Source organism: Hirundo rustica, chromosome 3, assembly GCF_015227805.2.
Source record: "Hirundo rustica isolate bHirRus1 chromosome 3, bHirRus1.pri.v3, whole genome shotgun sequence".
Taxonomy (NCBI): domain Eukaryota; kingdom Metazoa; phylum Chordata; class Aves; order Passeriformes; family Hirundinidae; genus Hirundo; species Hirundo rustica.
Genome location: NC_053452.1, coordinates 101,202,477 through 101,215,109, shown reverse-complemented (window position 1 = coordinate 101,215,109; position 12,633 = coordinate 101,202,477). Strand labels below are relative to the sequence as shown.

The 12,633-nt window shown below is 38.4% G+C and overlaps 1 protein-coding gene across 7 annotated transcripts in view; it reads left to right on the top strand.

Moving 5' to 3' along the window:
- The window catches only part of KIDINS220 (kinase D interacting substrate 220), a 78,837-nt gene extending 76,173 nt beyond the window's left edge, over window positions 1-2,664 (top strand). For all 7 annotated transcript variants that reach the window (XM_040057654.2, XM_040057652.2, XM_040057656.2 and 4 more), the window contains one exon: window positions 274-2,664. In XM_040057654.2, the coding sequence (XP_039913588.1) occupies window positions 274-1,539 (1,266 nt within the window). In that variant the 3' untranslated portion in view covers window positions 1,540-2,664. The remainder of the gene's footprint in view (window positions 1-273) is intronic.
- Window positions 2,665-12,633: the final 9,969 nt, after the last annotated feature.

Below are 12,633 nucleotides of genomic sequence, written 5' to 3'. Positions count from 1 at the left end.
TGCTTATTTTGTGGAATTTTTCCATTATGGAACCAACAATAAGAATATTTTCTAAGTTTAGTTTGTGTGTGTGATTCCATATATGTGTTTATAGTAAGCATATTTTAATTATAGTGTTTACAGTTTCACTTGCATAATCTTATTTGCAGCAAGGAAAAGAATAATTTTAGCACATATTTAATACACTGAGTTATTTCATTTAAGAAGATCAATAAAAGTAAAAATAAGTAATTCATTTAACTGCTACCTTTCTCTCTTCTTTTTTTTTTCCAGTCACAAACTCGTAGAACTCCAAGTCTTTCAAGCCTTAACTCTCAAGATTCTAGTATTGAAATATCAAAGCTTACAGACAAGGTGCAGGCAGAGTACAGAGATGCATATAGAGAGTATATTGCTCAAATGTCACAGTTGGAAGGAGGTGCCAGTTCCACCACAGTAAGTGGGAGGTCCTCCCCTCATAGCTCAAGTGCTTTCTATATGGGCCAGAGCACGTCAGGGGGCTCTCTGCACTCCAGTGCAGAACAGGAAAAAGGAAAAGATGAACAGAAGCAAGATGATGGGAGAAAGTCCTTTTTGCTGAAGAGGAATGATGTTGATTACAGTACTTCAGGTGTTTCTACTAATGATGCATCTCCTTTGGATCCTATTACTGAAGAAGATGAAAAATCTGATCAGTCTGGTTCCAAGCTTCTCCCAGGAAAGAAGTCTTTGGAAAGAGCAAGTATTTTCCAGGCTGCAGATTTAAAGCTTAAGGGAGTTACTCTCCGATATCAGAAACTTCCCAGTGACGAAGATGAGTCAGGAACTGAAGAATCAGATAATACTCCACTTCTTAAGGAAGGTAAAGATAAGAAAACAGATATCAAAATAGAGAAGCAGCCCAAATCTCCAGAACATGGTTCTGAACCTATTAGAACCTTCATCAAAGCAAAGGAGTATTTGACAGATGCCCTTTTGGATAAGAAAGATTCGTCCGACTCTGGTGTAAGATCCAACGAAAGTTCTCCAAATCATTCCCTCCACAATGAAGGAGCAGATGATTCACAGCTTGAAAAGGCGAATCTCATTGAGCTTGAAGATGACAGTCACAGTGCAAAAAGAGGGATTCCACACAGCCTTAGTGGCCTTCAAGATCCAGCTGTGGTTCGCATGTCCATTTGCTCAGAAGATAAGAAGAGCCCTTCTGAAAGCAGCCTGATAGCAAGTAGCCCTGAAGAGAGCTGGCCAGCCTGCCAGAAAGCCTACAATTTAAACAGAACCCCTAGTACAGTCACCTTAAACAACAACAGTGCTCCAAGCAATCGAGCTAATCAAAATTTTGAAGAAATACAAGGTATCAGAGATCCATCTCAAATTATCCTGCACCCTGGCTCGGGTTCCAATTCAACTGCAGTTCAGAATGAGAACCTGAAGACGGCTGCTCACAAGCGAGGCCAGCGTTCAAGTTATACCAGGCTTTCAAAAGATTCCTCAGAGCTGCACACCGTTGCAGCCTCAGAGGGGGCTGGTTTTGGAGAAGAGAGAGAGAGTATCCTGTGAAAAGCAGCCAGGTTAAAAGGAGTATGTTCATGAATTGTAGCTTGGAATTCTTTGTCAGTCTGTGGTTATATTGATCTCTGTAGTTCAAGCTTTCAATATTGTAAAGGAAGGCCTAGATTATTTTCAGTCATTTTCTCGGAAAGGAGGAGCCATTTTTACAAGAAGCAAACTACTTTAGACCTTCCCCACATATAAAAGCAGTAGTTGTCAGCATGGAAAATCAGTTCTTTGTTAAAACACTATGCAAAGGTTTGGTCAGGGGCAGATTTTACAGAAGTGTGTTTTAATTATGAAAAGTACAATGTGTTTTGCTTTTCTCTTGGGATATGTATTACTTATCCTGTCTAAGCATTCAGTTAATTCTCCATATTTGCAAGTGAAATTATTACTGTCCATCCTTGTCATTTGATGTACAAGATGACAGAACATTAAATATTACAGCCTGTGACACCCTTACCAAACTTTGCATTAATTTATGAATTAATGTGTGCAACATAAATTATATATGTGGAAATTTGAGTGTTAAGGTACTTGTTTGGCTATAAGTATGCTTTTGATCTCTGTACGTTCAGTAGTTACTGTTGAATTTGTGAACTTTGGGTGGAGCGGTGATGAGGTTTGTAAGGAACGTTGTCTTGATGTGTCACTGGAATTGGCAGTTATTTATAAGGTAATACCTTGTCATTGACAGTGGATCCGTTATTTATTATAGGTACGCAGTTTTGCAGTCACTGAATAGATGGTCTCAGTAGATGCAACCACCACATAAAAATATTGTAAGGATGAAGTATGAATATAATATTTGAGTTTATGAAGCATTTGTGGCCGTGGGTGGTTTTTCCTTGGTACAGTGTTTATAATTTGGTTCTGGAAAGAAAAATTAGCAGTGTTTGCCATTTTAAAACTAGTGAATACCTTTTGAAATCTTGTCAAAGCTGTACTTCAGCTTCTTTATTTCTGAAGTACAGTGTTTGAAGATATTTTTTATCATCTAGGTAATGTACCTGAATGGTGTTATAGGAAATACTTGTGCTGTCCAGTGAAATCTGCATGGTTTTGAGGAAGAATTGTTTAAGCTAGAGTCTGCTAGTAGAAAGAAAATAAAAAAATAATTTGGCATGTTGAGCTTGTGTCCAATTTCTTTTTATTTGCAGTATTTTGTTTCTTCGCTTGATAAAAAAATGTTAAATGCATATTGTTATGGTTAAAGTACTTCACAGATTCAATGTTTTAAAATGCATTAAAACAATGTAATTTTTAATATAATACTAAATAAGTAAAAAAATACATTTGAGAAATGAAATTGTCAAAGCAGACATTTCCAAATGAAGTGCTTTGAGCTGCAGGGAAGTGGACACCTCTCACTAGTCCAGAGCAGTATTCCTGCTGTTTTGGCAGTCACATGTGCTGGTAACTGCACAGCTTTGCTTGTGTGTCAGTGCATCTCCAACCACATGCTTCCCAAGAGACCTTGTGGTCTTAGGCCTTTGTTTTCCAAATCTAAAGGATGCATTTCTATGCCAGAGTCAACAGAACTATTTCTGCCTTTATCTAGGCTTTCTCTTTTTTCATTCCATGGATGACTTACACTTACAGGACTGGAGATGTGATCTCTGTGTTTCTGGATTTGGTTGGTGTGTTATTTGGTTGAATTAGACTTTACTTATCAGGGTGTTACAGAAGTACTGGAAACTTGTGTGCACTATTGAAATAGTAGTTCAGCCAAAGCCTCCCAAAACAAAATAAGAAGCCCCCAATGCCTGTGTAGCTTCATAATACTTTGCCAAGGCTTTGGGAAACAGTTCTTTTGGTTGGGTTCTTCTCTTAAAAATAAGAGACAGACATGCTGTCAGACATTTTTGGGATGTAAAAGCTTTTGACAGAAACATAATTGTTTTGTAAGAGAAGACAAGTGTAGCCTTCTTCATTTAGACATAGAGTATTGACAGAAGATACCAATTATTTTGAATCATTTTATCTTAAGTCCTCCAAATAGATGAATGACAAATTGTCATATGGTTTTGAGATATTATTCTTCCTGAAAGTTTTATCCCTCAAGTCTTCATAAAATACCAACATTGGGATGAAAGAGGTGGCTGAGTGGAAAACTTTTCAGTGTTTGTCTTGTGTTCACTAATACCAGTGGAATTGCTTACCACCACTAAGAAGCAAGGGAAAGTTTCTGTGTAAGATGTCACAGGACTTAATGCAATTCTCCCTTTGGGTATGTTGATCCATGCTGCACATGGGACGTGGGTACCTCAAGTCATTTCAGTTCCAAACAGTGGTTCTGTCCAGTTTCATGGACTTCTTCAACTGCATTATATAGTAATGTATAGTAATGCAGGCTCTAGTTTGTATCATCAAATGTGTTCATGGACTTTTTATTTAATGCTTTCCTAGCAAAGTTCCTAGAATTGGGAGATACGAATGCTTCATAGCCCCTTTAAGAACAGCATGCCATAAACCTGGCTTTTAACAGGACAGTAAATATAACTGACTCTCAGAATCTACTTGTATAAAAATAACTAGACAGAGTGATTTTTTTTTTTTTTTTTTTAATACAGATGTTCGTAAGCTAACAGAAGAAACTGTGGTAGTATGATAAAGGGAGAGAGATGAAAACAAAGAAGGAAATGGAATACTTAATTCAACAGAGTAGGAAGTGTCCTTTAGTACATAACAGAAATATATGTTAGTTACTGTAAATGTTTAATGTTTTTTTCACATGTAGAATATAATGGAATAACATTTGCAAGAATTAAAAATACACTGCAGTTTCCTAGCTGATTTTTTTTTTTTTTTTCTCTACCACAGTTTCTATGGCTACTTGCTTGCATAGTTGCACAATTTTTCAAGTTAAGAAACCACCATAAACATTTTCCAGTGTTGAAATACTTAATGTTAGCTCTGTGACTTTTGGGAATCATGGAACCTAAGAGTTCCATGGAAAATGGAAATGAATGAAAAGTATAAAACAATAAGACAACTGCAAACTTATTTCTGGTACTCACCTCTTTCCAGAACTCTTGTAATTATAGTTTATGTATCCACTCTAATTTTGGATGGCTGAACATACAGGAACTTGAAACCATGACTACTTTGTCTAACTGAATCTTAAGAGCACAGTTTGACTTGTGCTCATGTTATGATGCCTGGATAAGATTGCATGGTAGGGTGAAAATAAACTGCTTTTGGAAGGAGAAATTGGATGCAAGTAACATTCCAGGTTTTATATGAGACTCTTGTGGCTATTTGCCAGCCTTTCCCAGGGTTGCAGTTTCTGAGGAAGTGAGAGAGGGAAATTCTTATATTTCACTTGTAAAACTTGAAACAAAATGATGGCCTGGTAAACTTCTTGGAGATCTGGAAAAAAAGTTTCTCGTTTGTGCCTGTCCTGGTCATCCTGGGATATCTGATCACCCTGTTTGACTTTGCCCACACAGCAGAATAGGTATGGGATGTTGGTAAGATTTCAGACCCTAACTTTCTTTTAAAATACTGTTAATTTGTTGTTGTTGTTGTTGTTGTTTCTTCCCCTTTTTTATTTATGTAATCTTTGGGAAATTTTCCTGAGAGACACTTTGCATGGGTTTATACAGAATGCTGAGTGTAGGTGGTTTCTTTTGTGGTCTGGGGCTCAACTGCTCACTTCTGTCAACAGAGTCCACAAAGCCCCTTTTTTACATGTGCAGCTCTCATGGGAAACTTTCTGGACCTCACTGTAAGAATATGGGAAGTTCTTTGTACAGCTACAAGATAACACAAGCAGAGGAGCCACAGTTCAGCCTGTGGGTTTGATCATTTTGATCAGCTTTATCATCTGTTAGAGGTTTATTTAAGTTTCTAAACACATTACTAAGAAATTGCTAAAGAAAAATAATACCTGAATATTTGAGGTCTCATAAATGAAAACTACAGTAGTAGTAAAATAGAAGTGTTCATACCAATTAGTGAATTTTCAGACACATCAGGGAAAAATGTTGTAGTAATTAGTGTGAGATAGATTGCTTTTGGGATTTTGGTCTTTTCTGTGCTGTTTAGGAGCTGTAGTGAGGAGAACTTAGAGCAAAATTCTAATTCCAGTTAGCAGAGAAGACTGGAAGACTGTGCTCAACTTACACACTTTTCTGGCAGCCTTGTGCATTGTATTTTCTAGGTTTCAGTTATCTTTCTTAAGGCCCATTTCATTAGATTAAGGGCAGGGTGGGCAAAAATTTTACTTAGAATCTTTTTCCTTGGGAATACAGAACAGTTTCACAAGATTGACATATTCTCACAGGTTTCTGAATTTTAACGAAGGGAAAAAAAAGGGAAAATAGGTGCTTGAAAAAAATTCTTAGTATTAATAATACCACACTATGTTTCCAAGCTTTGAGTCTGCCATTTATATTTTCATGTGGGGGTCTTGACTCACATGATATGTTTAATATTTTGGTGAAGTTTTGTTTTAGAAATTCATGCCCTGTCTTCCATGAAGTAAGACTCAGAGCTACAGGGTTCTTAGCAATGGTTTTTGCAATCACAAGTGATTGTAGTTCTTCAAGAAGATTGATACTGACAACACAAAATATTTGGGTACTAAAATGCATTAACAGCTGGTGTTCTTCCCCCCAAATTGTTGTGATGATGGCAGTGGATAAACTTCTAAAGGAAATTCTGTTGGCCAATTTCCTTCACTTAGTTTATCTTTGGGTCACCTTCTTCTAAGGGGAAGGAAAAAAAAAAAATCCCTGGGATATTTCAGACAAACAAAATCTTTTGGAGGAAACAAAAGACAAAGAGAGAGTGTGTGACATTTTATATAGTAAAAGGTTATAACTGAGAATGTTACAACTCACCCCTAGAAAGTCCAGGGTAATGCAGATTCTTGTTAATGGATGCCTTGGGGTAGCTTAGAGTGAGAGAGACACTGAGTGGTTGGTGTTTCTAAATCTATGTAGGGTTTATTGCAGAACAATTTGGTTGCAATGGAAAGAGGTATGTAGCCATTTTGGTTATTATTATCTATATTAATATGACAATACATGCTTTAAAAATGTATAAGGAAGGGACAAACGTAGAAAATTCTCATCACCAAAAGGCATCCTTACAACAGTTGGTAGTTGCAATTACAATGTCTGTTGGTCAAAGTGGCGGTTGCAGACCATCAGGTGGTGGGAGAAGTCACACAGAATCCCCTACAACATTGCACCTATTGAGTTTTTATCTGCGCCGGTTCGGGTGGGAATGGGAACGCCCAGGTAACTCTCCTGGGGTGGGGAGTTTCACACTGGGTGATGATTGTGAATTAATGTGGTTCACGGGACACTTCGGAAGCCTTTGAAACCTTCTAAGACCTCAGAGCTGTCTGTTAGCTGTCTGTGTGTCAGTCCATTGTGGCCCATCAGCAGAGATGAAAACCTTCAGGCTGAGCGCGGGTGTCGCAGTAGTTCCCCGGCAAGGGAGCTACCGCAGCCGGGTTCACTTGGGTGGGGACAAGAGTTCCCCGAGCTTTCCTTATCTGCTTCAACACCAGCTGTAGCCTGGAGGAGCGCGCTCGCCCTCTGCACCTGGGCGGGTATCCGGAATGTTGGAGCTATCAGCATTCCGGTCTCCCTCCAGGATCGCTTGTGGATAAATTCTCCCAGACCTGGGCTGATTGGACAATAGCGCTCATTTATCTTATCTCAAGTGCCTGTCACTTTCCAAACTCCTGTCTGTAGGCATAATCGGGGTGGGGTGGGCTGCGCTGGTTTCTGATGATCAGCTTCTTTGCAGTTTGCTAGAGCGGGCAGAAGTCCTCCGATGGTTTTTACAGTGTTTAAGCCATTAACCATTTCAGTCTCTCACGGAGAGTTGGTGTATATTTCTTGTAAAGATGGCATTCCAGTAACGGAGCGTACTTTTTGTTACGTGAATTCTTAGAGCTGCCATTACACAGCAGGGTTCAGGGTTCTTTCACGTTTCAGATCTGAGTACTGAAATTGCATATCCTGAAGTAACCTGGCTTGCAGAATTATCTTTGTGAGTAAACCGGAGTGTCTGTATATCATTACTGGAGTACAATAAGTTTATTGTTTATGAAAGAGAAGGGGAGGAAAGGAATGCTAGTGGTCCATTATAAGATTTTTTCTTTGTCTCTAGGATTTCTCATGGTAGAAAACAAAAGGAAAAGTTTGAATAGTTTGTATATGTCCCTGGAACCTAGAAATAAAAACAAAGGCATAAAATATTGACTGTAGGGAACAGTTAAACTAAAATGGAAATTTTGTGATGCCTTACTGCCTTGCCTCACTAATTAAACCACAGGGAAGCAATCAGCAGAGATTTAACTTTTTTGGTTTTGAATATTTCTTCTGAAAGAATGTGATGGCTTGTGCTTGGCTAAAAGCAATCCATATTCTTGAATATGTTTAGATATTGCAGTACCGTCAAATCTTCCTCATTTGTTGTAGTACTTTTGAGAGGCAGCAAAACTTCCCTAGGTTCATTTTAGACACCAAAAATCCTTTTCCACCTCAACAGTGATAGAATACAGAATTACATGTATTTTTTAGGAGAGTCCTGAGCCTTCATCTGCCAGTCAAAATGGACTTTTCTTGAGAGACCACCTTTATTTTATGTTCATTGAAACAATAAGAAGTCCTGAAGCCTAAACTGAAGACTCCTATTAAGTTGACTTTTTCTCATTACCCAGCATTTTTCCTCCTATCCTCCTTATGTTCCCTGTTTGACTATAAACATTGCAGACTGTTTATGATCCTCTCCTTTTGGCAAAACCTAAGATTCTAGCTTTGAGTGATTCTAGCTTTAGGCATGAATATTGTCATTTGGGACTGGGTATGTATTTGCTTTCCCTTGTTGCTGGACATGCTCCTGTCTGTGTTCGGTGCACGGGAACATCGTGTCCTTGGAACGGTTTCAGTTCTGCCTCAACACCTGACTGGTAGTTGAGGCTTTGTTTGCGGACAGTGTGACATACCTTCCCAAACTTTTTCATGATAACCTTAGAACTGCTGTACTCTGCAATTTTTTCCACTTCAACAGTGGCAGAAAATGCTGTTGCACTGCAGTGGTGCTGGTGGTTTTTTGCTTGGGTGAGGATATTTAATTGGTGGGTTTTTTTTTTTACCCAAGGAAGGTTTTACAGCCTAAGTAGGTTCTAAGTTCTACAATAAATTTTTCTCTCACTTCTCTCCATCCTCTTCCTCAGGTCTTGGAAAATTCACAGGATATATATATATATATATTCACAGTCCACAAAGCTGATTTTAGAATACATTTTATCTGATACCTGCACTGTGGACACATCTGAAAAAAAGTGCACTAATTTATATCTGTCAATGGAATAAACCTTCAAACTTTATTTAGTCGGGGGGAAATCTGCTTCTTTGTTTCCTTGCATCTGTTCCTGGTAAATAATCAGGAAATGATTGCTCATAAGATAAGGACAGTTGTCAGCTCATCTGCATTCTAAGTAGTCTGTTAAAATTCCAGAAGAACTTTATAGTCGCACTCAGGAAGGGTTAATTTTCCTCATGGTTCTTTAAATTATGCTTGATGATGCAGGTCTGAGTGGCACTGCAGATAGTGTCCTGCAAATGTGCAGGACATTTTAGCACTTGCTTTCAAGTAATTTGAAGAATCTGAAAGGTTCTACATTCGTTTAAAGACTCAAGAGTCAACCTTTGGTGTTCAGATATTTTTACTCTGAAAGATAAAAAGAAATCTTGATTTTTTATTTTTTTTATTTTTTTCCCCATTTTCTGTAACAGACAAATCATCAAACCATAAGCCTATTTAACCTCAGGACATATTTACACACCTTTGGAATATAAAGGAGGGTTTAGAGGTTTTGTTGTTCCAGGATGCCTTCTGGTCTTAATTTTCAACATCATCTTTTCAGTAGCTTCTTTCAAGGTGTGACGAGGAACCATGAATAATTTCCTCTGTTTTCACCATCTGTGCTACCTTCTGCCTCTCTTCCATCTGATGACAGGCTAGCTCAGCTTCATCAGATCTTTTTATATGCTAATATGAACCAGAGTCTTTAATTTTGTTGTCCATGGCTACGGTGTTCAGTAGTTCTTATTTTTCATTTTTTGTCTTCACATCAAATTTCAGGTCTCTTTGTACAGTAATTTCTTTAAGCACCTGGTGGTACTTTGCAAAACGGAGATCCACAGAACTAATTTATCTGCCTAGACCCTTTACTCTCAAGCAAAAAATACAATGGTGATTCATCCTAGATTTGCAAGAGAAGGTATTTATGCTTAAAATTCAAATTCAGGAAAGTAGTTCCCCTTCTGTAATTTTCCAGTATAAGAAGAGGACAGTGATTTTATTCTCATCCTTGAAATTATTTGAACTTTCAGAAAGAAATGCAGATTACTTTTGTTGGGACTAGTTGTCTTTTAGCAGAGACCTGCCAATGTTCATCTGAGATGGACCATGACTCTTTTGCTTGAGTAACTGGCTTTTAAAACATAAGATCAGTTTCCTCCTAAGACATAAGATCACTTGGCTCAGGTTCTGTCAACTCCTTTATGGTTCTTCAAAGTTTGTTTTGTTTTGTTTCAGGAACAGTAGATGAAAAGAAATAAAAAAAAAATCACCTATATTTAAATAGCCCCTGGAGTTCAGGGGAGGGCAGAAACCTATTAGAGCTTTTTCTCTTCAGGAATCTTTTCAGGCTGTGGAAAGTTGGACAGAGTACTTAGACAGTGATCTTCCTACTGTGATGAGCTCCCTTTCTAGTAGTTCTGGAAAAGTAGCCTTCAGTTTATATATATATTTAATATCTATCTGTCAGTAACAAATCTTATAATAACATCTCTATCTGATGTCTGATCTGATGAAGAAATTTTTACCTATTCTAGTCCACTCACTGTTCCTATTTCAGTGTGAATACTGGGTGTCTGTCAGGGTTAGGGTACTGATGTTCCTGTGCTATGGGAGCGATCTTTATCAAGAGCATAAACGTCTCTGAGAGAATGCTCTAAAAAGCCTTCTGTTTCTTCTCTCTAGGCTGAGTGTCCAGACTTTGGACTTTCTGTTGGAGCTGAAGAAGCTCAACTATTCCTGTTGTGTGCTCCACACTCACTTGGCAGCGTTACCTTGGTGCACCAGCCACAGATGTTCCATTCTGTGTTCTCAAAGGTTCTCTAGGTTCAATTAAATTGTTTCCAGTGTAGAAGACCAACAGAAGCAAACCAGGCAATGACCAGGGCTAGGGCTGCAGGACAGAACCTCAGTGGAGCTTACAGCGTCGTCATTCATGATAATGTCTCTTCAGATTGTAACATTGTTTGGAGAGCAGGTGAAATTCACACTTAGGACTGTCATTGTCACTGTCACTTTTCTGGATAAACTGAAGTCCTATAGCTTTCCCTCTTCCCAAACAATTCTGTTTTAACTAGGGAATGCAGTTTTGTATAGCCTCGCATTCCCAGACCATTCTTTCATGACCAGGATGATAAGAGGGGATGATTTTGTCTTCACAGGATCAAGTCAGGACCATGTTAGTAGCAAAGCAATGCTTTCTGTAAAGGGTGCTGAACAGGATGATGATTTATGACATGTCTATAGTGGAACTTGCCCAGAGTGGTGCAATTCATCAGAGCTCTGGCAACCCTTGAGAGTCTCCACTGCAGATAGTTGTGAAGCTCTCCTCTGCTGAGAGCAGAGTTTGAGCTGATATTCAGCCAGAGTTGTGGCATCACACAGGAATCTGGGGGTTGCCGCTGAGCTTCTGAGATTGATCTGTCAGCCTTAAAATGAGGACTGTGACACCTCTTTCCAGGTCACTGAGGGAAATGCACAGAGATGTTTAAATATACATTTAAAAATGGAGAAAAAATATTCATAGGTTGCACCAAAGGGCAAGTCTTTCTGAGAACTCTGAGTTCTGTAGCGGAGCCAGGACTGAGATGACACAGCACCTGTATCTGCAGTATGTGTGAGGATGTGGTGTGAACACACGCCGTGGGTAGTGCAAAGGTTGAAAATTCTTAACTGCCTGGGAACATGTGCAATTACAATATAAATATGTAAATGAACAACACTTCTAAGAAAGTAAATCACTGCTAAAGAAGAGAGATTTCAGGAAAAAGTTACTGAGGATGGTCATTAAAATCTTCCATGTTGATGCTATGTAGCACTGAAATGTGTTTGATTCAGATATCTTAGAATTATCTGGATTTGAAAATTCGTAAGAAAATATCTTCAAATTTAATTCATGTTTATCTGTTGTACAACCTTTTTAATGCTTTCCGAAGAGAAACAAGCAGAAACAGAAAAAAAAAATCCAAGATAAATTGACTCCACATAATTGTTTGGCTTGTGTATTTTTCTTGTCTCCAGTTATCTTACAAAGCTAAATTATTACGGGGATTTCTGCAATACTAAGAAATCAATAATTATTAAAAACCAACCAACCAAACTTTTGAGATCAGAAATGGGAGGTTCTGAACATTTAGACCTATCTCACATACCAGGAATTTTTGTGCAGATAGTAGCTTAAGCATACTTATTTTTCTTTCAGTGACTGCCTCAAATCAGTATGGCCAAGCTGTGCTTCCTGTTGAAATTATGGTTCCAGTCAAAACAGTGTATAAACCATGATCAATTTTCTTGGAGAAGTGGGGAGACAGCTGTATCATGGAGATAGAGCTACTACAAGATAGGAGAGGAGTGTCTGGAATCATATTCAAGGCAAAAAGGGAGGGCCTGGGGAACTATCTTTACTTTGACATCTGGAAGAACTTTATTTATCAAGCTTTTATTATTCATCAGGTGTTTAAACTGCAAGTTTGAAAGTTAATATTAAGTTTTCAGGAATGACCCTTATCAAATTGCTCCAATTTCCTCCTGTGTCTGAGTAACCAACCTGCCGAAGATGGATACAGCAGATGTGATATGTTTGACTGCAGTTAAGACTTTTATCATGGAAGCTAGAATAAATCATACAATGGAGTGAAAGCAGACTGCTGGAAAAGGTAAACCTGGAGTGAACATCAGTTACCTCATGTCACACTAGGGTCACCTGCGGGTCTGTTTGGTCCATTCCTTTTCAGTACCTCAATTGGCAGCCTTATTGGTGGAATCTCAGAG